This window comes from Lissotriton vulgaris, chromosome 7 (assembly GCF_964263255.1).
Source record: "Lissotriton vulgaris chromosome 7, aLisVul1.2, whole genome shotgun sequence".
Lineage (NCBI taxonomy): Eukaryota > Metazoa > Chordata > Amphibia > Caudata > Salamandridae > Lissotriton > Lissotriton vulgaris.
Window position 1 is genome coordinate 701,050,784 of NC_141695.1, and position 27,587 is coordinate 701,078,370.

Consider the following 27,587-nt stretch of genomic DNA (forward strand, 5'->3'; position numbering starts at 1 on the left):
GAGCTTGATGGTGCCTGCGAAGCAGGATGGTCACTCCCTGACCATAGGGGAGATTCTTCAGTCTTCTGGATTCAGGAGGTCGAAGGTCAAGAGTTCTTCGTAGAAGTTGTCAAGAGTAATCTAATTTGGAATGGGACCAGCTCCTACCTTTATTCTCCTAAAGGGGGCTGCCCTATGACTAGGTCCCTCCTCTGGGTGGGACCAGGAAGGGGGGTGGTTACACCCCCTTTCCTTTGTCCGGTCTTGCGCCAGCTCTGGGGCTTGAGTGCCCCAGGAACTGGTTTAGACCGGTGTATGCACAGGGACACCTTGTGTGCCCCAGGCATGTCTCATTCCTTTCAGCCCTGTCCTACCTAATACACAAAATCCTGTCTGGGGTGGTGCTAGCACCTCCCCAGGCAGGAAACCCTTTGTCCGAGCCTCCCTCGCTGGAAGGACTCCCAGCAGCAGGAGGTCAGACTTGTGTCTGTGGTGGCAGCATCCATTTTGTGATGCTGAGGCTCGAGTTAACTTTTACCGGGGTTCACAGTTACATACATGTCGTGTCCCTCTAGAAGGGTGGAATGCTACCCCCGTCGCCAGAATTGTCGAGGTGGTAGTATTACAATTCGTATGACACCTTACTCGACATGTTTTGATAATGCTATACCAAAGTTAGCATTTGACCGCGAGGTTCATAATGCACTTACTGCATTGCTCACTGCACCACCAGGATTCAAGCAAGCCGGGCCGACGACGGCTGAAATGCCAGAAACCGGTCCCCGGAAGCTTGTCTCCTTTCACGTGAAGAATTGGCTTGGTAGTTTGGTCTGCCCTGTTCCTATGAGGCACTGGGTCAGAATAATTTGCATATAGCCAGGTTCTGAACTGGGGTGATGCAGTGAGCTTAATAACGGTGATGGATTCAGCCCTGATCTCTTGACTGGGTAAGTGTGGTCTGCTTAATTCAGACACTCTGTTCATCACCACCCCCTTTTCTGAATCGTTTTGGCCACTACAGGTGTGGCAGGGTTTACTCAGACATGAGTCCCTTGCTCACTGCACCACCAGGATTCAAGCAAGCCGGGCCGACGACGGCTGAAATGCCAGAAACCGGTCCCCTGAAGCTTGTCTCCTTTCCCGTGAAGAATTGGCTTGGTAGTTTGGTCTGCCCTTTTCCCATGAGGCACTGGGTCAGACTAATTTGCATATAGCCTGGTTCTGAACTGGGGTGATGCAGTGAGCCAAATAACGGTGATGGATTCAGCCCTGATCTCTTGACTGGGTAAGAGTGGTCTGCTTAATTCAGACACTCTGTTCATCACCATCCCCTTTTCTGAATCAGCTCATGCCAGAGCACCATCTCACATAATTCCAAGCACTCTGCCTTCAGGATTGATAAGGCCTGCCATAGGAGTGACTGATAGGAATATATGTGTCCATTTTAGGGTTAGATATAGGGATACTATACCTAAAGCAAAGGGTGATTACACCACCTGGCTCCAGCTGTCGTGCAGCCAGTTGTGTCAGATTTGGATGGCCAGCCAGGGGTGGCATAATACATGCTGCAGGCCCTGGGTGCACCTATGCCCTGGGTACCTAAGGTACACTGTACCGGGGCTGATAAGGTGACTCAGTATCCAATTAGATATGTACCTAGAGTACATGGAATCCATTTTACAGAGAGAGCAGTGGGCCTGGGGTCCTGAATAGCAGGGCCCCAGGTCAACTAAGTCGAAAAACCAGCAAAACACCAGGCAAAAAGTTGGGGGCAACCATAGTCAGATATCCACCTTCCTACATTCTTCAACTCCGATCCACCCTTGGATCGACCCGGACATCTTCCTACTAGCCGCCTGCAGTATCTTCTTCCAAGGCTCCATAGGAATCAACGAGCAAACCCGACACTCCATAGGAATCAATGAGAAAATCCGACACACTTTGACACCTATGCACCCGCAGCCCGTGGGTGAGGTAACGAGAGTACTTCGGTGCTCCTGTAGGGATTGACTATCCTAGTGTCTAGTTTTGTTAGTTGTATCTTCCTAGTTAGAATCTCCATTTACTTACCTTTTAAGTACCCATCGACTTTCTATTGACTCTCGCGTGAGTGTACTGACACTGCACACAACACCTGTGGGCCTCCTACTCCTACCCTAAGGGTCAGGTAGTGTAGCCCCAGCGATGCCCTAGGCCTTTTCCTTTCACAAGTCGTGGTTCTTATACCACTTACTTACTTAAAAATGTTTTTACGCGCCCCTAGGGCCTAACTGTAAATTGTGCTATTTAAAGTATTTCTGAGAGTAACTTGTTATGTGCTTTGGCCTCTGATCTCATAAAGAGTACAGAGGAGTGTGTTACTAAATAAATACATGTTTGAGGCATGTGGGCTGCTGAATTCATATCTATGCATAGATCGCCGCCTAGTGTTGGGTCTGGATGATTGCACATTGTTGTCCTGGAAGAGTCTTCGAAGTATCACGAGATAGGTGGCTCCTCCTCTGGACTACAGTGCGCATGGGCATCCTCTCCATCCTCAGATTGTTTTTTTCCGCCATTGGGTTCGGATGTACTTTCGTTACTCGGAAAAAGATTTATAACTTTCTAAAGGTCAAAAGGCCTTTGGGGCGTCGGTATTGTATCTTCGATCGGTACCGACAACTTATTCCTGTTCTTTCTACTCAGGACGTCGAATCGGGCCGCGTGGCCTTCTCGACACCTGGGCCAATCGTCGATGGAACGAAGTGCTTTCAAGCGATGCCCCAACTGTAACTCTAAATACCCACACATTGATAAACACCCAGTCTGTAATAAGTGTTTATCTCCTGAACACAACAAAGCCGGCTGCTTAGCTTTTGCTCAATTTCGGTCAAAAAAAGACTCTTCGGGTTCGACGTGCGGCGAGACAGACGATGCAGAGGTCAGCGCCTGAGCCAGAGAACATCTTTGAAGACGACTAAGAGGTCGTCGAGCCTGAAGACTTGGATCAGCAGTCGGAGCAGGGGTCTGAACACGACTCCAACTACTACGTCGATGATGAGGAAGACGTCATCGAGGTAAGGGACGACGATCCAGGCATGGGAGCAGTCGAGGATGACTCCGGCAAGGACACTGGGCCGCCCGTGAGTATGGAGCCCAATATATTCGCAGGTTCAGATCCAGAGGCTCAGGTCGAGGCATCGCCGGAAGGCCTTAGCCAAGATCAGGACGCAGATTCTAGAGCCCCGCGGTTAAGCCCGGCTAAGAATATAATGCAAGAGCCATTGGTGCGACATTACCAAACTTTGGAAAAATCGAAACCGAAAGTGATGGTAACCAAACAGAAACCGAAACTGATCGACATCCCATTCTTCGGACCGAAAATGGCGAATCCGTTTAAGCCGACCAAACAAAAACAGGTCGTCGACCCGTCTAGGTCGCATGCAAAGGTTGTCGAGGCCAAAACCACTACTCCTATGTCCGCGATTACGCTGAAGGCCGTCGAGCCGACGACATCGACGTCGACGCCTAGCAACGCAAAGAAAGGACTCGAACGGACAACGGTTGTCGATCCCAAACTACGAGTCGAACAACCAAAGCAAGTGCACACGAAGACACTTAAGCAAAAATCAAGACTCGAGCCGAAGGGCTCCGTCGAACCGAGGGAAAAAAACATCGCTCCGAAGCAGCAAGCTCCGAAGAATACACCGGGCCAAAGGATGGTTATCGAACAACCAAAAACAGTCAGATCGATTACCACGGCTCCAAAGAAAAACATTCAGTCCACCAAGACGGTCCAATAACCAAAGTCTCTCGGACCGATAAAATTCGGACTTCCTCCGCACGTCAAGCCGAGGGTGGTCGAACAAGATATTGGATTCGAACCGACCCAGCCAAAAAGGCCAAGATTGGGGGAAAGAGCTAAAGTACCTGAATAACAGGATCCGTCAGCTGAAGAACAGTCCAAACTGTATGTTGACCCTGATACTGGGATGGTTACCCTATTAAAAAGAAAAATCAGGCCTGAAACTAACGTTGAGTCCTACAAAATACCTCTGAAGAGGAAAAGACACCTCAACATCTCCAGTTCTCTTTGAGACTATCACACCATATGTGCAAGAGACTTCTATGTACTCGCCCACACGCACAGATGACTATGGGGAGTATGAGGACAATAACCAGTATAATTATCCGACGGATAATGACCAGGACACACAAGCTCGGCCATGGACTGACCCTGTAGGTCCTGGAGACTCTCAGACAATTCCTGACAATACTGCATACCCTGTTAAAACATCGCCTACAGAGGACACAGCTGCCTTCAACGCACTAATAGAAAGGGCAGCATATTATCACCATGTGGAGATGCATGCAGATCCCATTGATGAAGACTTCCTCTTTGACACTTTCAGCACCTCTGAGAAAAACGTCAAAACATTACCAATGCTAAAAGGGGTGCCTAAACATGCAGGGGACATATTTAAAGACACAACCAGGGCGAGGGTCATTAACCCTAGAATAGAGAGAAAATACAGGCCAGCCCCGGTTGACCCTACATACATTAAGGGTCAACTGCCTTTGGACTCTTTAGTCGTCTCCAATGCACGTAAACATGCTAATTCTCAAACCTCTGGCGAGGCTCCACCTGCAGACAAAGAGTCCAAAATTCTAGAGGCCTCTGGCAAAAGGGTGGCTGCTCAAGCAGCTAACATTTGGCGAATTGCAAACACGCAGGCCCTGTTAGCAATGTATGTCAGGGCGCACTATGATACACTAGAGCAAATCTTCCAACATCTACCAGACCTTTTTAAGGAACAGGCAGAATTCCTGATACAAGATGGAAAGCTCGTATCTAACGCATCCATCAAGTGTGCCTTAGATGCAGCAGACACAGCAGCCAGGTCTATCAACACCAGGGGCATGCTCAGAAGGCATGCGTGGCTACGCATCTCTGGGTTTAAAAATGAAGTTCAAACCACTCTACTTAATCAACCTGTTAACCCTGACTACTTATGTGGTCCTGATGTGGACACCATACTGGACAAAATGAAAAAGGACACTGAGACAGCCAAGTCTATGGGTGCCTTGCAGTCACAGCAATATAGAGGCAGTTCCTTTCGTGGCTCCGGCAACAGAGGAGCTGTTAGAGGAACCTCAACACAGCAAACCTCTTACAATAAAGGCAACACGCAAAACACCTACAACAAAAACAGTAGAGGTGGATACCATGGCAATAACACCAAGGGTAGGGGACGAGGAAATAACAGCTCCAGATCCTCCACCAACACCGACTTCTTGTCACTGCCCCCAGACCATTTAACACCGGTCGGGGGAAGACTACAGCAGTTCCTTCCAGTCTGGAAAACCATAACTACAGACAGGTGGGTGAGACAAATTATACAGCATGGCTATTGCCTAGAGTTAATCTCCACACCGCCCAACATACCCCCAAGACAACGTCCTATGTCCGCAGAACACCTACACTTATTGCAGCAGGAAGTCATCAGCATGCTACAAAAGGGGGCCATAGAACTAGTACCCTTAGAACACCAAGGATCAGGGGTGTACTCTCTGTATTTTCTAATCCCCAAAAAGGACGGGTCTCGCAGACCAATTTTAGACCTCAGTCCCCTAAACCAATACATCTTATCAGAGCATTTCCACATGATCACTCTGCAGCAGGTGTCTCCACTGTTGCGTCAAGGAGACTTCCTCGCAACATTGGACCTCAAAGACGCATATTTCCATATACCTATACACCCGGCACACAGGAAATATCTCAGGTTTACAATTCTAAACCAGCACTACCAATTTAAGGTCCTCCCTTTTAGGTTGACTACAGCCCCAAGGGTGTTCACCAAGTGCCTAGCGACAGTAGCTGCACACCTCAGAAGACCGCATATACATGTCTATCCATATCTGGTCGACTGGCTAATACAAGCACAGTCAGCCCAGCAATGTGCCAGCCACATGTCGCGCACTATTCACCTCCTGCACAGTCTAGGTTTCTCGCTGAACTACAACAAATCCCATCTCCAGCCTGCCCACGTGCAGCAGTATCTGGGAGCAACAATAGACACTCTGGCAGCAAAAGCACAACCAAATTCTGCCAGAATAAACAGCATTCAAACGCTCATCCAGAAGTTCAGGCCACAACACTCACTCGCAGCCCGAGTGTTTATGCAACTAATAGGCATGATGGACTCGTGCATCTTCATAGTCCCTCACGCAAGACTTCACATGCGTCCGCTGCAGAAGTGCCTAGCACGGCAGTGGAACCAGGCTCAGGGGCAATTAAACGACCTAGTGTTGGTGACCAGTCGTGCATACAACTCTGCATTGGGGGAAACCACAAAACCTTTGCAAGGGATGACTGTTCCAGGAGCCTAACAAAGGACGCATCCCTGATAGGGTGGGGAGCCCATGTCCTCCACCACACAGTACAGGGCCTATGGACCACGCAGCAGAAGAAACTGCACATCAACCTGCTAAAGCTGATGGCAATTTTTATGGCAATCAAAGCTTTCAAGGTACATCTGTGCAACAAAACCGTGTTGATCCGGACGGACAACATGACTGCAATGTACTACCTACAGAAACAGGGAGGAACACACTCTCCACAGCTGTCGCATCTGCCTCAAAGAGTGTGGAAGTGGGCCATCCAGAGAAACATGTTTCTCATGGCGGAACACCTCCCAGGCAAGGACAATCAGATTGCGTATCTGCTCAGCAGACACAGTCAGCAAGTGCACGAGTGGGAGAGTCACCCCTCAGTGCTTCAACCATACTTCCAACAGTGGGGACAACCAGAAATAGATCTGTTCGCCACAAAGGAAAACGCAAAATGCAGGTCCTTCGCCGCAAGGTTTCCACACCGCAGTCTCAGGGCAATGCGATATGGATGACTGCTCAGTCAAATTTGCCTACACTTTTCCACCAGCACCGTTGATATCGCTGGTGGCACGCAAATTGCGCCAGCACTCCATGACGCTAATCCTAGTTGCTCCAACATGGGTGAGGCAACCATGGTACACCACGTTCCTAGAACTTTCCGTGGTATCTCATCAAAGACTACGACTAACACCCAGTCTCTTAACGCAGAGCCATGGAGACATTCAGCACCCAGATCCGCAGCAGCTGGACCTTGCAATCTGGCTCCTGAGGTCATAGAGTTCGGCTACCTCAACTTACCTCCTGACTGCATGAACATTATCAGGGAGGCAAGAAAGCCTACAACAAGAGCTTGCTATGCGTCAAAGTGGAAACGTTTTGTCATTTATTGTAACAACAACGACATAAACCCACTAGACGCGTCCATTCAAAATATCATATGCTATCTTTTGCATTTACACCGCTGCAATCTAGCCTATACGTCCATACGGATACACCTAGCGGCCATAGCCGCTTACCTTCAAAACAGGCAGCACCTTTCATTGTTCAAAGTGCCTGCAATTAAGGCATTCATGGAGGGCCTCAAACGAGTGATTCCCCCAAGACACCCACCTTCACCTGTCTGGAACCTAAACGTTGTTTTAGCCAGACTGATGGGACCACCTTTTGAGCCATTACACTCCTGTGAGATTCAATTTTTAACATGGAAGGTGGCCTTCTCTTGTAGCCATTACTTCGCTTAGAAGAGTTAGTGAGCTGCAAGCCCTAACTATTCAAGAGCCATTCATTCAAATTCACACAAATAGGGTCGTGCTTCGGACAAACCCTAAATTCATGCCCAAAGTGGTATCACACTTCCACATCAATCAAATAATAGAACTGCCAGTGTTCTTTCCAAATCCACAGACAGTACCTGAAAGAGCCCTGCACACACTGGATGTCAAGAGAGCTCTACTATATTATATAGACAGGACAAAAGATTTTAGGAAGACTAAACAGTTGTTCTTTGCCCTTTCACTACAGCACAAAGGTAACCCTATTTCAAAAAGTGGTTTAGCCAGATGGATAGTTAAATGCATCCAAATATGTTACATTAAAGCTAAACGTACTTTAACAGTGCCCCCAAGAGCGCATTCCACATGCAAAATGGGAGCATCCATGGCTTACCTAGGGAACATTCCTCTAGAGGAAATATGTAGAGCAGCCACATGGACAACCATACATACATTTACCAAACACTACTGCGTAGATGTACACTCCAAGCAGCTGTAGGACAGGCTGTTCTCAAAACTCTTTTTCAGACTGCTGCAGCTGGCACAGGTAGCCACCGCTAAGGGAGAAACTGCTATACATTCTATGCACAGATATGTATTCAGCAGCCCACATGCCTCGAAAGGAATATGCTGCTTACCAGTATGCATCTGTTTTTGGCATGTAGGGCTGCTGACATTCATATCGATATGTCCACGCTACCTCTAGGATAGCTGGTCTATAAGGATGACTTTAAAACCATCACCATAAGGGTTGTTTGGACTGGTGCAAGGTGCTCACTAGAATAGTGAACATCATATACCAGGCCAACTTCTCACAGAGCCGGTCCCTCAAGTCTGTCCACGGCAGCAGGGGCATTGTGCACACAACGAATATTATGCCGTGTGGCACGACTGAGCGTACAGCCGGCCCGTTCGGGATGGATCAGGTCGGTAATATGTGGAACTAAGAGATTGGCAATTGCCTTAGCCAAGAGTTCGGCTTCAACGTTAAGAAGAGAGATCGGGCGATATGAAGGATAACATTCCGGCGGCCGGCCCATCTTTAAGAAAGACTTATCTCCGCGTGTCTCCAGTCTAGTGGAAGGCAGCCACTATCCACCGCGGTGTTGAGAGCCGTGAGATATGGTTTCATCATTTGAGACTGTTATTTTTTTAGGATTTCACAAGGAAAGCCATTTGGGCTGGGTGACTTGCCCGAGCGCAGATCCATTAATGCTTTTTTCAACTCTTCAACCGACTGTGGGGCGTCTAGGGTCTCTTCTAAAGTGTCAGAGAGAGTGGGGAGGTCCACAATGTACTTGTGAATGGTATTCCCAGGTAGGGTCTCCCCTGGGGTATATAAATCAGTGAAGTAGTTGGCAAAGCTAGCTGCAATTTGTGATGGGTCTGTGAGTATCTTCCCGTCTGAGCTATGTATACATGGGGCGTAGTGTCTGCTGACACAAGCGATGAAGTAGGGCGATAGACTTGTCGCCCCCATGGGTAAATCCCGATACGGTTAGTGAGCCAGTAGAGTCTAGCTTCACCTAGTAACTCACTGGCATGTGTTCGCTGTGTGCTAAGCAGCTGTCTGTGCACAGCGACCCCATCCTCCTCTCTGCTTCTGCGCTCTAAGTCGATCAGCCAGGCTTTAGTCTGCAATAGCTTCTCTCAGCATTGTCGACGCCTCACTGCAAACACGCGGTGTCCACCCCCTTAAGTGTGGATTTCATAGATTCCCATACAGTTGTATGGGATTCAACCGTGCCTGTGTTATATGAATAATAGTCGGTGATGGATGTGGGGATATGTAGCCTATATTGCTCGTCCTGTCGCTGCAATGACGAGAGCTGCCTGCGGAATGGGGACTGCCAGGATCTAGACATAGTTGTAAAGATACTGGCGAATGGTTAGACAGGCCCCGGGGAAGGATCTCAGGGGATTTTAGTCTGTGCGTGTGCGTTGCGCATATAAATGTATTCTATGCGGGGAAGGACTCATGCACCACAGAGAAGTATGTGTATTCGTGTTCCGTGGGGTGCAGCACCCTCCAAGAGTCTACCCACCCCATCCCCTGAATCAAGGGCAGTAATTTTGATTCTAGGGCCGCTGTAAATAGCCTTTTGCTGCCCCATCTGTCTCCCACTGGGCATATTACATCATTCCTGTCTTCTTCCACTATCGTAAGGCCAGGTGGGATCTCGGTCCAGAGCATTGTCAAATGCTCCACGACGTTCCACGCAGGGGGGTAGCATATATACTTCCTAGAACGAGGCATTCCCCATATAATGGTCCGGTGATTACTATGAATCTGCCCCGTGGGTCACACCACGTCCTACAGTGGACAAATGGAATGCTGCGGTGGATGAAGATCGCTACACCTCACGAGGCCCTAGTGAACCCAGAATGAAAAGTTTGAACAAATCCAAATTTTGCCAGGCATGGTGTCTTTTAGTGCTCAGAAGATGGCTCTCTTGTAGGAATATGACTTCCACTCTATAGCTTTTGGCCTATCGGAGCACGGCGTCTGCTTAATCTTATTGAGGTGGCCACGGATATTCCAGCTAAGGGTCCGAAATTCACGACTTCCAGATCTCATCAAGTTAGATATCATGTCTTGCATTGGGGTATATGGCCAAATGCACGTAACTGGGTAACCTTATCGGCCCGGAGACCATATGTGTAGTATCTGGTTATGGGGAGTAGAAGCAGCATTTAGCCAATGGATGCCCAATAGGAGTCCCCTGCGCATATTAAAGTCTAATGGCTGACGATCATATGTGCATTTGTAGCCCAGTTCTTGTCATCCGAATTACAGAGGTTTTATGCAGATCTCGGCGGTGTATCAGTTAGGATGCTGCAGGTTCCGGCTGATAGTCTGCCAGTAGCCTACGGGACTTGCTGCGGGTTCTGGATCTTTTCTTGGAGCGCGATCTGCGGTGCTGCTTGCCAACAGCTCTTGGGGATCTACGCCCAGGCCCCCCAGGTGAGTCAAATCTAGGTGGAGTATGAGGCGTGAGTTTCACAACTTCATCCATCCATTGGAACACCTCCTCCGGCGTCTCGAAGAAGTGTCCGTGACTGGTAGACCACTCTCAGGTGAGCCAAGAACAGCAGGGAGTATTGGATCTTAAGGCCAGGAAGGCGAGCCTTAACCTCCACAAATGATTGTCTGAGCTGCTGTACCAACTTGGTATAGTCCAGAAAAATCATATGTTGAAAGGCAAACGTAAAAGTTGCTTTTAATCTGGCTTGTTGCAAAATAACATCTCTGTCCTTGTTGTTGAGGAGCCTTGGTAATATTGGTCTAGGATGGGGAATCTAACAAAGCGGAGATTGTTCCTGTGGGCCTGCCCCTCCGCATCCTCCACCTGCATTGCCAGGCCCTTCATAAGTGTCTTCAAGGTGGATACTGTTTTTCTGCAGCGCATTTACTGTGTCCTCCACCGTTGAGATCTGGGATTCTGATTTGGGGATACATTGCACCGCATTTCTGAGGCCCTGTCGGAGCAACATAACTTCGGAGCCTACAGGACCAATCCTGGCTTCGAGCATTTCCCGGGGCTGCGTAATGGCTTCCAGCAGTGCTGCATTATCCGTAATGGATGCCTCCTGGTCACCCAGAGCCGGCGTCTGGGCCATCGCTCCAGTATACTTATTCATCGTGCTTTGCTTAGATGACGTGCCATGCGGCTTATCTTTGGCCATATTGGGTGGTTATGAGAAGGGAGGTTGTCTGGATGCAGAGCCGAATATGCTCCAATATTCCCCAATTTATACAGGTCATTATCACCAGTTACCCTCCTTGATGGGCCTTCGGGGAGGGTGGGGGCGGCCAAGGGAGGACACCGCGCCCACAAGCCGCATCGAGCCTAGTTCAACCGCCTTTGTGAGCTGGACACCCCCACATCCCCTAGCAGGCGCCGACTCCCAGCCCCAGACCTGTATGTACCAAGAAGGGAGGCTGCTGAAGGCTGCCGCAAGGTGCCAATGGACACCCCCAGGAAGGAGCCGGTATCTGTCTCTGGCTCCCTATCAGCAGCCAGTTAGGTAGCTCCGCTGTCTGTGCGCCAGGTATTCTGCTGAGGATCCTCTCAATCCCTGCATCCCCAAGAGCATCCACGATTAGGGAGTGTGGGGGACGTGCACGCCGTAAACCGATCTGGCCACCAAGGTCTCGACTGGGTTACGTGACACAGGGCCTCAGGATTTGTCGGGCTCGTTAACCCCCTTGTGACATTCAGGGGGAGCACCTCCTACACTCACCCCTCCTCAGTCCCTCAAGCGGCACAACTCCATCTACGCCGCAGCACGAAATGGTCTTCAAATTACTTCAGAGCCCCGCAGTAGGCAGTTTTAGGGAAAGCATAGGCCCTGGGTACCTGTTTGGCAGGAGCCATGGCACACTCAGTCAAAGTAAATCAACAATTCAGCAAAAAAGTGTGGCAACCATGCAAAAATAGGGCACTTTCTTACACTAGGCACATGTGTTTCTGGATATTAACCTTCATCAGTAGAGATGAAAAACAAAATTCATCTGGGGTTGCTGAGAAAGCTGCCACAATCCTCTCCGGTCTCACTACGTTTCTGGCACTCAGGTGCATCTCCAAAAGCTTGTCAGCTCAATCGCTGAAGGGAACCTTTTAAAAAAACAGGGGGGTGGGAGCACACTGCTTCACCTCCTAGCCAGTGCACCCCTTAGCATTAAGTTGAATGCAGTTCACTTTGGATGCTTACTTTATTTTTTGCTGAAGTGTTTCACCAAGGTTGGTGCAGGTTAGTGCTGTGAATCTCGAGACACATGCGTTTCTGGATATTATCCTTCATCACCAGAGATACAAAACAAAATTCATCTGGGGTTAATGAGAAAGCTGCCACAATCCTCTGAGGTCTCATACCTTTCTATGGGACGTAAAGCATTGTGCTCCCACCCCCCTTCTGTTTAAAAAGGCTCCCTTGAGCCACCGAGATGACGAGCTCTTGCAGATGCACCTATGCACCAGGGAGCGGTACCTGAGACCTGAGAGGATTGTGGCAGTTTTCTCAGCAACCCCAGATGGATTTTGTTATTATCTCTACAGATGAAGGATAATATCGAGTGTTAAATTTGTGTAATTTGCCAGTGCTTGTTTTCAGTTAAGTAAAATTTGCATATTTACTGTACCTTGTACAATACATATTTCCAGAACCTTCTGGTGATTCTTTTTCATTAGGTGTCAAAACTATAAAAAAAAGTGTCCGATTTCTTTGGTGTCTCGTGTATTTCTTCCTCAATTGTTTTGGTGCTGTTTAAATGCTTAACACTTGCTCTTTTATGTAAGCCTGACCTCTCATAGCCACATCTACCTAGGGTTCCGCTAAGGGTTTCACAAACAAAACCTACTGGTCCTCTGGGTTGGTAAGTGTATTACACTGTGAGGTCGCACAATCACAGCATATAATACACCCCATTTACTAACAAAGTCTCAGTCGTCGGCGTTGTTGGCGCCATGATGACGTTGGAGTACTTAGACGCCGCCCTCACGCGCTGACGTCAGTTCTTCTTTTTTCCGTGCCAGCAAGCGCCTATCTGGAAAAAGTGGTACCCTTAGTCAATTTTTGACTAAACATTTTTTATCATTTTTGATCCTTTTTCGAAGTCTAACGACTCCGACGGTGCCGGTAGGGATGCCCGGGGTCAAACCCTGCGCCGACTGCGACCAACTGATGTCAGTTACCGACCCCCATCTCCGGTGTCTTCATTGCCTGGGCCTCGACCACGACGACAAGGCCTGCTCCGACTGCCGGGCCCTGGCGTGCAAAGCTAGATGGGAGCGGTCCCGCAAGCGACTCTAGCTCCGGCAGTCGGCCCTGTGCCGCTCGAGGTCCCGGTCCGCGAGGAGGTCAAGGGACCGGTCGCGGGGTCGGAGCCACCATAATCGTTCTCTGTCTTCGGGCTTGAAGTCCTCAAGTAAGCACAAGAAGTCGAAGAGACGTCATCGCTCTTCCGACTCCCCACGATGCTCACGTGACGCGGCCGGGGGTTCAGAAGACACTGCCGGAGCCACGGGAGGAGATCGAGGCCTTGAGGTCACTCACTCCTCCGTCGGGCTCCGTGGTGCCTTCGGGCCCAGCGGCTCAGACTGGGGGTCCCAGCGGGTCGGGTGCTTCGGCCCGACGCAGTCGGGTGCTTCGGTCCCGACGCTCCCGGTGACTTCAGTCCCGGCGCTGCAGGCCCCCGCAGGATCCGGTTCCGGATCCGGGCCGTCGCCGGTCGTCCTTAAGACCTCGCTGACGCCGGCCCCAGGGTGTCGCCACCGTCCTCGATCCCTCTCTCGATTCGGTCCCCGCCGGAACGGTGCCGCTCGGCGCCGCTCTCGACGCCGATAGGAGACTTCTACTTCTATGACCCGGCCCCATCCTTTGGTCCATAGTTTCAGGAGATGGGTGACGAGGGGGATTGGGAGGGGTCTGAGGACCCTCTGGCACAGGAGTGCCCGTCTTATCAGGACTGGGCAGGTGAGCTAGGGGAGGCCAGTGGTCTGGACACTACGCCAGACACTGGTTTTGTCTCCCCTCCTACCGTGGCTACGGAGGAGGGGGCTGCCTAAAGTGTGGTGCTGACGCGGGCTGCCAAGGCCTTGGGCCTGGAGCTCCCCGTTGTGGCCGTGAGGACTAACCTCCTCACTGAGGTCCTTAAACCGCAGGCAAGCTCGGCCGATCCTCTGCTGCCGTTAAGCCCGCTACAGGTCAGCCTGTAGATAGGAATGTGACCATACGCCACCACCCGGCTCCAGGCGACCCTTGCTTCTTGTCCACCCACCCCACCCCCGAGAGCCTGGTCATCCAGGCCTCTAACTCCCAGACTGCATTCCCGACGGCTCCCTCCGATCGGGAATCCAAGAAGTATGAGCAATACGGGAAAAAGGTATTCTCATCCCTGAGTTTAGGGCTGCAGTCAGTCAACACGGCGTGCCTCTTGGGCCGTTACACCCACTCTCTGTGGGACACGGTCGCGGACGTGCTGCAACAATGTCCGGAGGGGGTCCGGACTAAACTCGCCCAAGCCCTTGCGGAGGGTCGAGATGCGTCACGGTACTCCATCCAGTGTGGGCTGGATACCACAGACTCACTGGGCAGAGCGCTGGCAACAACGGTGGCGATTTGTCGCCACGCCTGGTTGAGGTCCGCCAACTTCTCGGCTGATGTCCAAAACACCCTTATGGATATGCCGTTTGATGGCCGTTGCCTCTTTGGCGACAATGCAGACCATGCGCTTGAGCGCTTTAAGGATTCCAGGGCTACGGCCAAATCCTTGGGCCTCTCTGTACGTGCCAGCAAACAGCTGCCATTCGCTTCTTTCGTGGCCAAGAAGGGGTGCCCCCACACGTCCTGCCAGCCACAGGCAGCAGACTACCGTCCAGCGCGGTGGCGGATGTGGAAACCGCCGTGGCGGCGGTCGGGGACAACGGCGAGGCCAGCCTACACCCGCCCCTGCAGCATCCGCTTCAAAACCCTCCTAGTCTGAGCTTTCAGGCCCAAGTGACGCCAGTGGGGGGCAGGGTTCGCCATCACCACCTCCACTGGCGCACTGTCACATCGGACAAGTGGGTGCTGCAAATCGTCCGAAGGGGCTACTCCATCCCCTTCGGGGCGACCCCTCCAGCCATGCCACCGCAGTAGCACCGCGTGTCGGGGGATCACTTGAAACTACTACAAGAGGAAGTTACGGTCCTCTTGGCCAAGGGGGCCATCGAGCGCGTTCCTGGGCCAGAATAGGGTGTGATTGTTACTCCCACTACTTTCTGGTACCCAAGAAGGGCAAAGGGGGTCTACGCCCTATTTTGGACCTGCGGAACATCAACGGCTTGCTCCGGCAGGAGAAGTTCAAGATGCTGACTCTAGCTCAGGTCTTAGCTGCCCCGGACCCAGGAGACTGGATGGTAGCATTGGACTTGCAGGACGCTTATTTTCATGTCCACGTCCTGCCGGCCCACCGGCGTTACCTGCGGTTCACGGTAGGCCACAAGCACTTTCAGTTTACTGTGCTTCCCTTCGGCCTTACCAGCGCCCCACGGGTGTTCACGAAAGTGATGGCGATGGTCGCAGCTCATCTGCGCAGGTTAGGGGTTTTAGTCTTCCCCTACCTCGACGACTGGTTGTTGAAGGCGGGCTCGCCCCAAACAGTCGTCAGCCACCTCCAGACTACGGCTGACCTCCTGCACCTGCTGGGGTTCTCCATCAATGTGCCCAAGTCACACCTGTGCCCCTCTCAGAAGCTCCTCTTCATTGTAGCGGTTCTTGACTCTGCACAGTTTCGGGTTTATCCTCCCGAGCAGCGGGTTCGGGATTTTCAGGCTCTGATTCCGATCTTTCAGCCGTTATCCCGAGTCTCGGTCAGGTTGACGCTGCGGCTTCTGGGGCTGATGGACTCCTGCATCCTTCTGGTGCATCACGCCAGGTTGCGGATGCGGGCTCTGCAGTGGGACCTGAAGTTTCAGTGGGCCCAGCATCAGAGCAACTTGTTCAACCATGTCTTGATCTCGGAGGGCACTGCAAGACCGTTACAGTGGTGGCTCACGGACCGCAATTGGGTCAGCAGCAGATCCCTCTCCCTACCCCAACCGGAGCACGTACTTGTGACGGAGGCGTCTCTCCAGGACTGGGGGGGGGGGCCACATGGGAGAGGCGGAGATCAACCTTCTGGAGCTGTGGGCTGTGAGAAGTTGGCCTGATATGTAGTTCTCACTATTCTAGTGATCACTGTGTATCATTCCAAACAACCCTTATTGATGATTGGTTGTAAGTCAACCGTTAGACCAGCTATCCTAGTAGCATGGACAAGAGCAGTCTTTAGGCTAAACTCTAGAGGGCGTGTTAAGCCAGCTGTTATACCATCACATATACCCCTTGAACACCAAGTGAAAGGACACCACACAAGTTGTTATGAAAATAAAAGTATATTTATTTAGAACACAAAAGCCCTGGACTCTTTATGAGGACAGGGCGCTAAGCACAATACAAAGCTCTTAAAGAAATACTGAAAGTCGCACAATTTACACAAATGCCCGAGGGGCACGAAAAACCATATACTCTAAAAGTGGAATGCGAAATTACTAGCAGGTAAGTACTACGCTAATAGGCTTTGGGATCGCTAGGACTTGACTACTGAACCTTCAGATTACTAGCAGGAGGCCTAGGGAGATCGGGTGCAGAGTGTGCACTCTCACGCAGGATGCGGGACAAAGTCTATGGTTGCTAGATTTCGTAAAGTTAGTGTTATCGAACGAATCCGACTAGGTAGAGCTGAAACTAAAAAGGATCTGGACACTTAGATAGTTAAGCTATGCTGGAGCACCGAAATGCTCAGGTTACCTAGCCCAGGGGCTGCGGCTGCATAGGTCTGAAAAGACGTCTGGAATCCTTGTTGCAGTCTATGGAGCCTTAAAGAAGAAGTTGCTGGCAGGCAACCAGTGATGAAGCTCGAAGTGATCCAAGCCTGGATCGAAGATGGAAGACACCTGTAAGCAGAGGGGACCAAGTTCTGAATCACTAGCCAGTGATTAGATGGGCACCAGGATGGCACCGGACGAAGTCCCCTCGACCAGGTGAGTGGGCGACGCTGGGCTCTGCAGTCTCACGGACCAGGAGGCGTTGTCGGCGACCAGGATGGAGGTGCGAGCTGTCCCACAATGGTATCTGCTGCCGACGTCGCTGGACCCAGGATTGGGACAACAAGTCTTGGCAAATGCAAGCCCACGCGGTGGACTCAAAATGGCGTCTGGAGTGGACCAGGAGGGTCCGGGGTGCTCCTCTGTTGGAGGGGAGCAAGGGCCAGTCTGGAGCAACCAGACCAGCGGTGTTGTCGTCGTGGTGCGTCGTCAAGAGAGCTACAAGCCGGCAGGCAAGTAACCGGACAACGCGGTGAGCAGCAAAGAGCAGAAGGGCCCCACGCAGATCTCGTGGATGCTGGGAGGCTGGACTTCGGTGCTGGAGCTGCTCAGGGTTAGGGCTTCTCAAACCCCAAAGCACTCACTCGAGGATCCCTCGGCGGTCGTGCTGGATAAGAGTTGTGCAGTTCTGAAGATGGCCGGTCCCTCGAGGTCTCATCACACCCACGGATCTCAGCTGAGCTGACGATGTAGGTAGAGGTCAGAGGTGCCAGGGAAGCTGGGTCTCGTCGTGCTGGTCGGTCGGATTCCTGAGGAAGGACATGCAGCAAACCGCAGTGTTCTTAGTTGGTGCCCGCAGATGCAGGGTGACTACTCCTTAGTCACAAGGGAGAAATCTTAGGAAGAAGTCTTGAGTTCCTTTCGTAGAAAGTAGTTTCAGGATTCAAAGATCTAATTTGGAAGGGTCCCCGCTCCCACCTTTATACTAAAGAAAGGGGCTGGTACGGGACTAGGTCCTGCCCATGGGTGGGACCAGGAAGGGGGTGGTTACACCCCTCTCCCATGCCGGACTTTCCCCAGCTCAAGGGCTGGTGTGCCCCTGGAACCGGTTCAAACTGGCAGATGCATAGTGAGGACCGGGGTGCACCTTGCAGTCACCTTCCTATTCAGCCCTGCCTACCTAGGATACACAAAACCCTGTCTGGGTCGGTGCTAGCACCGCCCCTGACAGGAAACACTTTGTCCAAGCTCTCCTCGCTGGAAGGACTCCCAGCAGCAGGAGGTCAGACTTGTGTCTGTGGTGGCAGCATCCATTTTGTGATGCTGAGGCTCGAGTTAACTTTAACCGGGGTTCACAGTTACATACATGTCGTGTCCCTCTAGAAGGGTGGAATGCTAACCCCGTCGCCAGAATTGGTGAGGGGTTAGTATTCCAATTCGTATGACACCTTACTCGACATGTTTTGATAAAGCGATACCAAAGATAGCAAATAACCGCGAGGATTATAATGCACTTAAGAGTATATGGTACGCGTTATCATGGAACAGCTATTAGGACTTGGTTCCGCAAGCATCAGACGGGCTCAGCTCATGCCAGAGCACCATCTCACATAATTCCAAGCACTCTGCCTTCAGGATTGTTAAGGCCTGCCATAGGAGTGACTGATAGGAATACATGTGTCCATTTTAGGGTTAGACATAGGTATACTATATTTACAGCAAAGGGTGATTACACCACTTTGCCCTAGCTGTCGTGCAGCCAGTTGTGTCAGATTTAGATGGCCAGCCAGGGGTGGCATAATACATGCTGCAGCCCCTGGTAGGCCCTGGGTACACCTATGCCCTGAGTTACAGGGTCTGATAAGGTGGCCCAGTACCAATTGGTTAATGCACCTAAGGTACACGTGTCAATTTAGTGAGAGAACAGCAAGGCTGTGGGTCTGATTGGCAGGCCCCACAGCCAGAGAAGTCGTAAACCAGTGAAGCAAAAAGCAAAAATCTGGGGTGATCATAGGATTGCAGACCCTACTCTCCTACATGGGCGATCCGACTTGCACTGAAAGCATTCCTCCCCTCTGTCCAGGGAGTGTAGGGCAGGTGTTCACGGACAACACCACCTCCATGTGGTACTGCAACTAACAGGGCGGTTGGGGTCGTGGACCCTATGCCAGGAGGCTCTGCGCCTCTGGCAGTGGCTGGAACATCAGGGCGTTACCCTGGTGGTTCAACACCTGGCAGGTTCCCTGAACGCCAGGGTGGGCGAACTTAGCCGTCTGTGCATGATGGATCACGAATGGCGTCTGAACTGTGACGTGTCGCAAGGCCTCTTTCAGCAGTGGGGAGAGCCTTGGTTAGATCTATTCGCCACAGAAGAGAACGCACAATGTCATCAGTTCAACGCGTTGGAATTTCCAAGGCCGCACTCGCTCGGCAATGCTATTCGTCGCGAGTGGAGCTGCGGTTTGTTCTACGCCTTTCGGCCTATCCCACTTCTGCCCAGAGTGCTGAAGAAGATCAGACGCGATCGGGCCCAAGTTATCCTTGTGGCTCCGGACTGGGCACGACGATACTGGTATCCCGAGCTACTCAGCATGTCTGTCGATTCCCCGATTCGTCTGCCTCTTCGGGAGGACCTTCTGTCGCAGCAGCAGAGGACGGTCCTCCACCCGAACCTGTCCAGTCTCCACCTCCATGCTTGCAGATTGAGCGGCGACAGTTGAGGCCATTTGACTTGCCTCCTGAAGTTTGTGATGTGATTCTGGCAGCCAGGCATCCCTCCACAAAGTTGGTATACGCCTGCAGGTGGAACAAATTTGTGGCATTGTGCACAGCAAATGCTGTGGATCCCCTTTCTGCCCCTCTTTCTGAGGTTCTCCTCTTCCTTTTTTCTCTTGCCCAGCAGGGCTCTGGTCTGGGCACTATCAAGGGCTACCTTTCTGCCCTTTCCACCTTCTTAAGGCTACCTAATCAGCCTTCTTTGTTCAAGTTCCCGGTTGTTAATATGTTCTTAAAGGGCATCACTCATATGTTCCCCAATGTTCCTTTCGTGATGCCTCAGTGGGACTTGAACCTTGTACTTAATTTTCTGATGTGCGCTCCCTTCGAGCCACTTCATAACTGTCCTCTCCATCTTCTTACGCTTAAGACTGCTTTCCTGGTTGCCATCACCTCTCCCAGGAGAGTGAATGAGCTCCAGGCTCTTTCCTCCAAGCCTCCTTTCCTTTCTGTCCATCCGGACAAGGTTGTGTTGCGGACAAGACCCGCTTTCCTGCCCAAGGTAGTCACAGCCTTCCACATCGGGCAGTCCATCACCTTGCCCACCTTCTTTCCGCCTCAGCATCCCTCGAAAGAGGAAGAGCGGCTCCACCGTCTGGACCCAAAACGTGCGCTCTCATTCTATCTGGATCGCACACGCCAGTTCAGGGTGGATGACCAACTCTTTGTTGGTTACGTGGGCGCTAAGAAGGGACGGGTGGTGCACAAACGGACCATCTCTCGGTGGGTCGTGTTGTGCATCAAGGCATGCTACGCCTTGGCTAAGAAGGAGCCTCCTGTTGGGCTGAGGGCCCATTCCACTCGGCACAGTGGCTACTACTGCCCTGGGTCGGGAGTCCCCTTGCAGGACATCTGTCAGGCAGCTACGTGGGCCTCGCTGCACATGTTCGCAAGACACTACTGCCTGGACAGCCAAGTCCGGAGGGATGGCTTCTTTGGCTGTTCCGTCCTCCAAGACTTTCTGGTGTGATTATTGGTTCGCAGACCTACCACCGGGTTGGTATTGCTGGGGTAAACTATTCTAAGGGAAGGAATCTAATACTAACCTGTTTCTTTCAGATGCACAAGTTACTTACCTTCGGTAACAATATATCTGTAAGAAACAGTAGTTAGTATTAAATTCCTTACCGCCCCACCCATCCTCCCCGTTCTGCAAAGCGAAATCTAGAGTTAAGGTCATCCCCTTTCAGGGCACTAGTTTCATGACACCGGTGTTGGTTTTTATCATGGCTCTGCGTTTCTGGCGCGGAAAAGCTGTGTATAAGAACTGACGTCAGCGAGCGAGGGCGGCGTCTAAGTACTCCAGCGACGTGATCCCGGCACCAACGTCGCCGACGACGGACGCGGTGCCACAGACGACGACTACCGACGCGCAAGGGTACTGCTACGCAAAAGTTTCCAGATCCAGTCTGACGCCTGGGGATATTCTAAGGTAAGGAATCTAATACTAACTACTGTTTCTTACAGATATATCCTTACCGAAAGTAAGTAACTTGTGCGTTCTTTGGATTTGAAAAAGAAATCAAAAACTGAAAAAATGCGATTACATACCATTATGGCTTCTGGTTTTATTGAAGCTATTATTTTGTAGTTAAGCATGTTCAATGTATTGTCTTGCAGGGTATATTTCAGGAATCGGTGGGTGAAGACTGTACACCCTGTCGTGCATCAGTACTGTCTGATTTCAAGCACATATTCCACGTTTCAGATGCCACAGAAAGAAGACCTTGTACGGCACAGAGTAGTGGTTGTTACTTTGAACACTTCACAATATCTTTGTCAACTGGATCTGGAACCTGGTGAGCTAACTCTCAAAAAGAAAAAAACAGTAGCTTCATAGAAAAGAAATGTATGCAACTTTATTAATTGGGACTGTTTTGAAGGCTTAACATTTCAAATTGATGTCTTTTACATCTAATAGTTTGTATTTTTTTTATATTCCTGTTTTATTTTTCTGGTAATTGTGGAGAATTGTTGTGTCCATTTCAGGTGCTTCCTTATTTTCTCTTCGTGCTCATACTCGTGTAGTATGTGACTCATGTTGCTCAGATTAACAGTCAAGTCATTTTAGTACCTTTCAATCTTTAGCATTTGTTGATGCTGAGGGAGGTGGGATGTTGAAGCAGGTTATCAAACTATTTTTCCCATTAAAATGCAGTATTTGGATGTATATGTAATCAAGTCATTTGGGAAAACCATAAATAAACTCTTTGGTTTCAAAGATTGTAATTGATTTGTCCAGATCATCTTTGAATACTGTATAATATTGTGAAATAAAACCAAACACTTTTAACTTAGGCTTTTATGAGAAGAATTAGCGAAGTGTGTGTCTGTTATAGCCGGTTGCTGTGGGCATGCAATGTGATAACTGTTTAATAAGTATGCTGAATGATATTTTGCGGTTATAATTTCTTATGAGAATCCTATGTATGACCCTATTAGACAATGAAGAAACCAAAATGGACACTGAAAAACCCCTAGATCGTATAGTCTGCTTATTAAAACTTCTCCATAAGATAGGAATAATAATGTTTACAAACTTTTGCAATCTTTCTGCAGAGTAAACTTTTTGTAACTATTGCGTGTCTGCCTTGTATGGTGATCTGGGGTGCACAGGAAAAGGTTTACACCCTTAATAAGGGCAGTGTTTGTCATAGATGTTGGATCTCGTGAGGTGTTGTAGCACTGACAATTGTGTGTAGACTAACCCAGTTTACGGTCACCATTTAAATTCAACACATTCTGTATTGTTAGAGCGACTCCAGAAAATCTTAAAACAGTATTTCAAAACAATGACATAAAGACCACAATCGGACAGTATGTGCACTTTTCTTATACCCAGCCGGGCAAAGAATTTAATAGGGAATATATGACAAGTAGTCGATTTATACGTTACAATGTAACAACAAACATTTAGTGTTTGAAGTAAGGCACAAGCCTGTGCCGTACTAAGAGATAGAGAAAGGGTTGTGAGAAAGGGTGCAGAAGAGAGAACAGTTTACATCAGGCAAAAAGAGAGTTTGAGCAAAGCCCGGTACTGCTTTAAGATTTAAATTGGCAGTAAGAAAAGTGCACATACTGTCCGATTGTGGTCTTTATGTCATTGTTTTGAAATACTGTTCTAGGCTTAGGACCTTTGTTTTTTGAAATACTTGATACCCATGGTCCCAAGCCATTTAGTGGGTCCCCCTTGTTTGTTTATAAATCCAGAAAATCTTAAGGCATGGAAAAGCAATGTGACACCCACCTAAGGAAAACGCATGTAGCCTCCATCGAAAGAACGTGCTATGTAACAATTACAGGAATTAAGTTTGTCACCTGTGACTGCCGTATGATGTTGTGGATTGTTTCAAAGGGAGATTGAGAGCTATCTCATGAATTGTGAGCTGCTTCCATGCAAGCATTTGTTATGTGCTTGGTGGGGATATGAAAACTTCTTGCAGCTACCAGGGGACCCTGTTCTTCACGGCGAAGCGCTGCTTGCTTGCCCCAACGCGCTACTGCCATCAGCCGCCGGACTGCTCCTGTGAAGAGGGAGCCATCACCGGTGACACCGCTACTCCTGCAACATTGGGGACAGCAAGCAGAAACCCCTATGCCTTGTCCACGCCTCTTACGGCGCTTTGCACTCCCGCTGCGCGCGATGCACCCGGGCAAATCCTGGGCCAAGGGCGGGCCCGTCATTGCCAGGAAGAGGCAGGGCAGGGCCACTATCTTTGTCCTTGCATCCAGGATTACTCTGGTCACTGAAAGTCGCTCTGTGAGGTACTGTGTGTTTTGTTCCATTCTTCTTTACACCTTTCTGCCAGTTTTGGGCCATCATGTGGGACTTACTTGCTGAATTTGTTGACTTAGCACTCAATTGACTGTCGTGGATTTCTTACTCATTTTGACTTGCCAAGATCTCTTGTGCCCTGTTGCCGAAGGATAGTATTTTGACCAATCTTGGTAGCAGCGGTCTTTCTTTCCTGAGGGCGCATTATGGGGAAAAGGAAAACCATGGAAGGTGTGGGAGGAAGTGAGGGAACTCAAGCAGCAAACGGGAAGAGGGCCAGGAAGACACTCAAACATCTGGGCAGCAATTGCGTTCTCGACCGGATAGACACCTTAATCCATGAGTTTAGAGGGTAATTAGACTGCGTCTGGCACCTCTGGCGATTTAGTTGATAAATGCTTCCAAGGTCAAACTGCCCCCCAGTTATTCCGACAATGTTTCAAAATCAACTTCAAAAGAGGGTTCCCACAGAACCCAAAAAGCCATCACCAATTCCTAAGGACACACTCCTCTCTCCCCCTGCCTCTATTGTTAGTACTGGCTCAATTACCCTTCATTTAGAACCAGTAATCCATTGCGCAAATAGATTTTCACTCCTTCAGAACCTCAGCGATGATCGCAACAATAATGAGCCTGTGCCATCATCCCCTGACCTGGCGCATGACACCATGAAGACTAGCACAGAAAGTAAACTAGAACACTTGGATACTTATCTTATTTTAAATAAACGTAGAGCAGAGATTGGTAGAATGAAAATCATGATAGAAAGTCTCACCACTTTATTTAAAACGCTTCTAACGCCATTCCCGTCTTGCACACCGTATGTCTCCCTTTTATATAGTCATTAACAACACACCCCACTCATATTGATTCGTCTTCAAAAGAACCAACATTTCCTAGTAAAGACATATTTCACAGGGCCCTATCTCACACCATCTGGCCATTCCTGCTACTCCCACCCTGAAGCAAGCCACAAAAGATGTGTTAGCTGGGAGAAAAAGTCGTTTTGACATCCCCATGCAAGACAAGCTTAAGAGGCTAGCAACCCCATAGCATCCTGTAAACAGCCACAGGGTCTCACAACCATGGCAAGCCCAACCTCCTATACACGGAAGCAGAGACGACCTTCTTAGAGCACGGAGATGCTCTTCTCCAAATAATCACTTGGATAATCTCGATCACCCAAAGACGGCTGAAAACTTCCTTGCTCTAGAATTCCGTACCTGTGCTCCTGATGGGTCTTCCATTCAATTTAGGCAACTACCAACATTAGAGCAAGGTAGGACATCAGCCACTATCACCTTTGACAGGCAGCTCTTCCTTGGAGGCCAATGACTAACTCCAGGACATGGCCTTCCACCATCCCAATCTAACCAGCATAGTATGCAGCACCAACTATATAGCTAGCTCTCTTGCTGTTCCTACTCCTAACCTTCCAATCTGCACTAGCGATAGTTCCCAATGCCCGGGCCAGCCCATGCAGTCCTTCCACTTCCATATGCGAAGATCAAACATCTGGCAATCAAGTGCATCTAGCCTTGCAAACACTATGTGCTGGGTGCCTGTTTGTGATCTGCATGCTTGAACAAGCACTGCTGGAGTTGACAGTAAGACTAGTTTGTGGCTACTTAGGTACTGGGAGACCCTTGAACTTTGTAGCCTTGTTGGGGATTACATCTCCCAGAAGTTCCTTGGGCCTAGGAGGAGAAGGAGTTGACCAAGGTGTGGAGTTGATGTCAAATGAGTCTCCTCTTTATCCCTTTGTGTGGGACAAAGTCTGTGTCGCGGGATAAATTGCTAAATTTCTTGACCCTGCTTTGGGGGGAACTTAGGAAGAAATAGCTGACTTTGAACAGCGTATTACTGCTGTTACACATGCAGCCCCTCACGGGGATTTGTGTGTGCACTCTCCTTATTGTACAAAGAGATCCTTGCTGGTGAGAGTGGATGTTTTTTCTACCGCTTCTGGTAGGGATGGGAGGGATGGGACAGTAGAGTAACCCCTTTTGCTCAGGAGATTCCTCAGACGAGTGCCGCTGATGCCATACCCCCCAACTGTGCCGTTCAAAGCAATATGTTTTATAACTAACTAAAGCTTCTTCTTTGGCTTGTTAAATGATTTGAAAATCTCTTTTTTTGCTGGCTTTTCCCGGAGCGGTTGGTGTTAATTCAAGCATGTCTTGCTCTTCCTACTTTTTCTGGTCTGAATGCGGCGGTCTTGATAACGCTGTCTAATGTGGGGACAACTCATGGCCTCTGTGAACCTGCAGCATTTGTATAGTGTTGGCTTGGACATTAAGGTCCCATTATCAAATCCCATTGGTGACACTGGCTGTACTTCAAAGCTCATAATCAGTAGTAGTCATTTCCCCAAAAAACTCCATAAATGTTCCTTGAGCCCGTTTTGACCCATTCCTCTACATAGGTTCTTCCTACTATGCTGATTCCCCCAGAATCTGCTCTGTCAGTTATTGTTTTTTAAATGTTCCAGGTTTACTTAATACTCAGTCTGATTTTCTCAGCTGAAGAATAAGACAATGCATTGGCTATGTTCTCATTCTAGAATGCATTTCATTTGAAGACATACTTGTGATGAGAAGAGTAAGCAGCATTGAAAAGTCAGTTAAACAGATTGTGGGGGAGCAGCATAGTTTTGAACTTCAGAAACCAGTTCTTACACGGTTACCTTTTTTTTGTTTGGAACACTAAGTCTGCACCAGCCTCTAGGATTTGCACAGGTTACTTTTTCAAACTTGAGTTGCCACAGGTTTTGGGAATAACGTATTTAATTTCTTGTCAGAGTTCAAAAGGCTGTATGTTAATCTTTCTGCAGCAATTGTCTGCCTTCGTTCTGCAGCCACAGTCCCTCCTAGAGGGCCCTTTCTCTTCATTAGAGTGGGATAGGACCTTGACTGCTCCAAGCAAATTATTTCACAATAGCTTGCTGGAGTACTTTACCCAACCTTCTACGCCCACTGAATGTTCAGCAGCACTGTGGATGGATTTCTGGATATGCTCTCCCCTTGATTGCATCAAATGGATGGAGTATTTAATTCCAGAAGGGCTTGATTTTCTCAGTTTCACAGTATAAGTAAGTGCCCTTCCTCGTATCGCCTCTCCAGCAGACCTCTTTTATTCTTGCATACATTTTTTTCAGTCTGCTAGGAGTCAGAGTCCATCTCATGATTACTTTATTTTCTGTATTGTGATATTAAAATGTTTCTGAAACTTCTAAGTTGATTGCACCAATTGTGGTTCAGTTCTATCTCGAATTTCTTTCCCAACTGTTTGCCATTGTCTTTGGTAACATCCTCTGTTGAGTTGGATGCCGTCAATCACATAAAGTTTTGTGTTTCAAGGAGCTTCCCAAGTAGTGTTATTGGTCGGTTGTCAGCTTTTTTGTTTTAATGTGTGGCCAAATATCCCTGCATCTGATCTGGATGTATTGCATTCTGTCTGTCTTGTACATGTGGAGAGCTTTTTGTGTAGTCCGTGAAGGCCTTACTTGTCCCTTTTTGAACATGTCCCTTACCATAAGGCACCTGTCTCTTCGACACTTCTTGAATCCCACTGCATCCATCCCATTGAGAGAGCAAAACTAGAGTGGATGGGAGTGTACATGGACTAGGATGTGGTAAGACAGTGTTTTATTTCCTTTTGGTCCCAAATCATTAAGGATATCTTGGTAACCTTTGAGAAGGAGGGGGATTTAGGACTCCTATCTCTTCTTAACATTGGGACACCTCAAGTAGAGCAGCCTGCTACTGCTGTGTTTATAAAAAGCTAACTTTTCTCTGATTCTTTCGAAGACTACTAAACCAGTATCTGTATCTGTGTAGCATTGTAATACTGAATGATATTTGGACATGCCAAGCCATCTTTGTTTAATGGGGTCATCAGTAGGTTCTTATGCAGTCTTGCTCATTTTCTTCACTATATAAACCTGATCTCCTGGTTTTGCCGAACTTTCAAGTCTGCAAGTGAATGAGCGTGGGCAAAACTTGAAATATGAAGAGCAGCCGCAGAAGATATTCATTTTCACCACAATAATTCTCCCCATCAAAC

The 27,587-nt window shown here is 49.3% G+C and overlaps 1 protein-coding gene across 2 annotated transcripts in view; it reads left to right on the forward strand.

The window, feature by feature from the left end:
- Positions 1–27,587, forward strand: part of HELZ (helicase with zinc finger) — a 1,742,088-nt gene that overhangs the window by 828,843 nt on the left and 885,658 nt on the right. For both annotated transcript variants that reach the window (XM_086930935.1, XM_086930936.1), the window contains exon 17: positions 21,368–21,546. In XM_086930935.1, the coding sequence (XP_086787061.1) occupies positions 21,368–21,546 (179 nt within the window). The remainder of the gene's footprint in view (positions 1–21,367; positions 21,547–27,587) is intronic.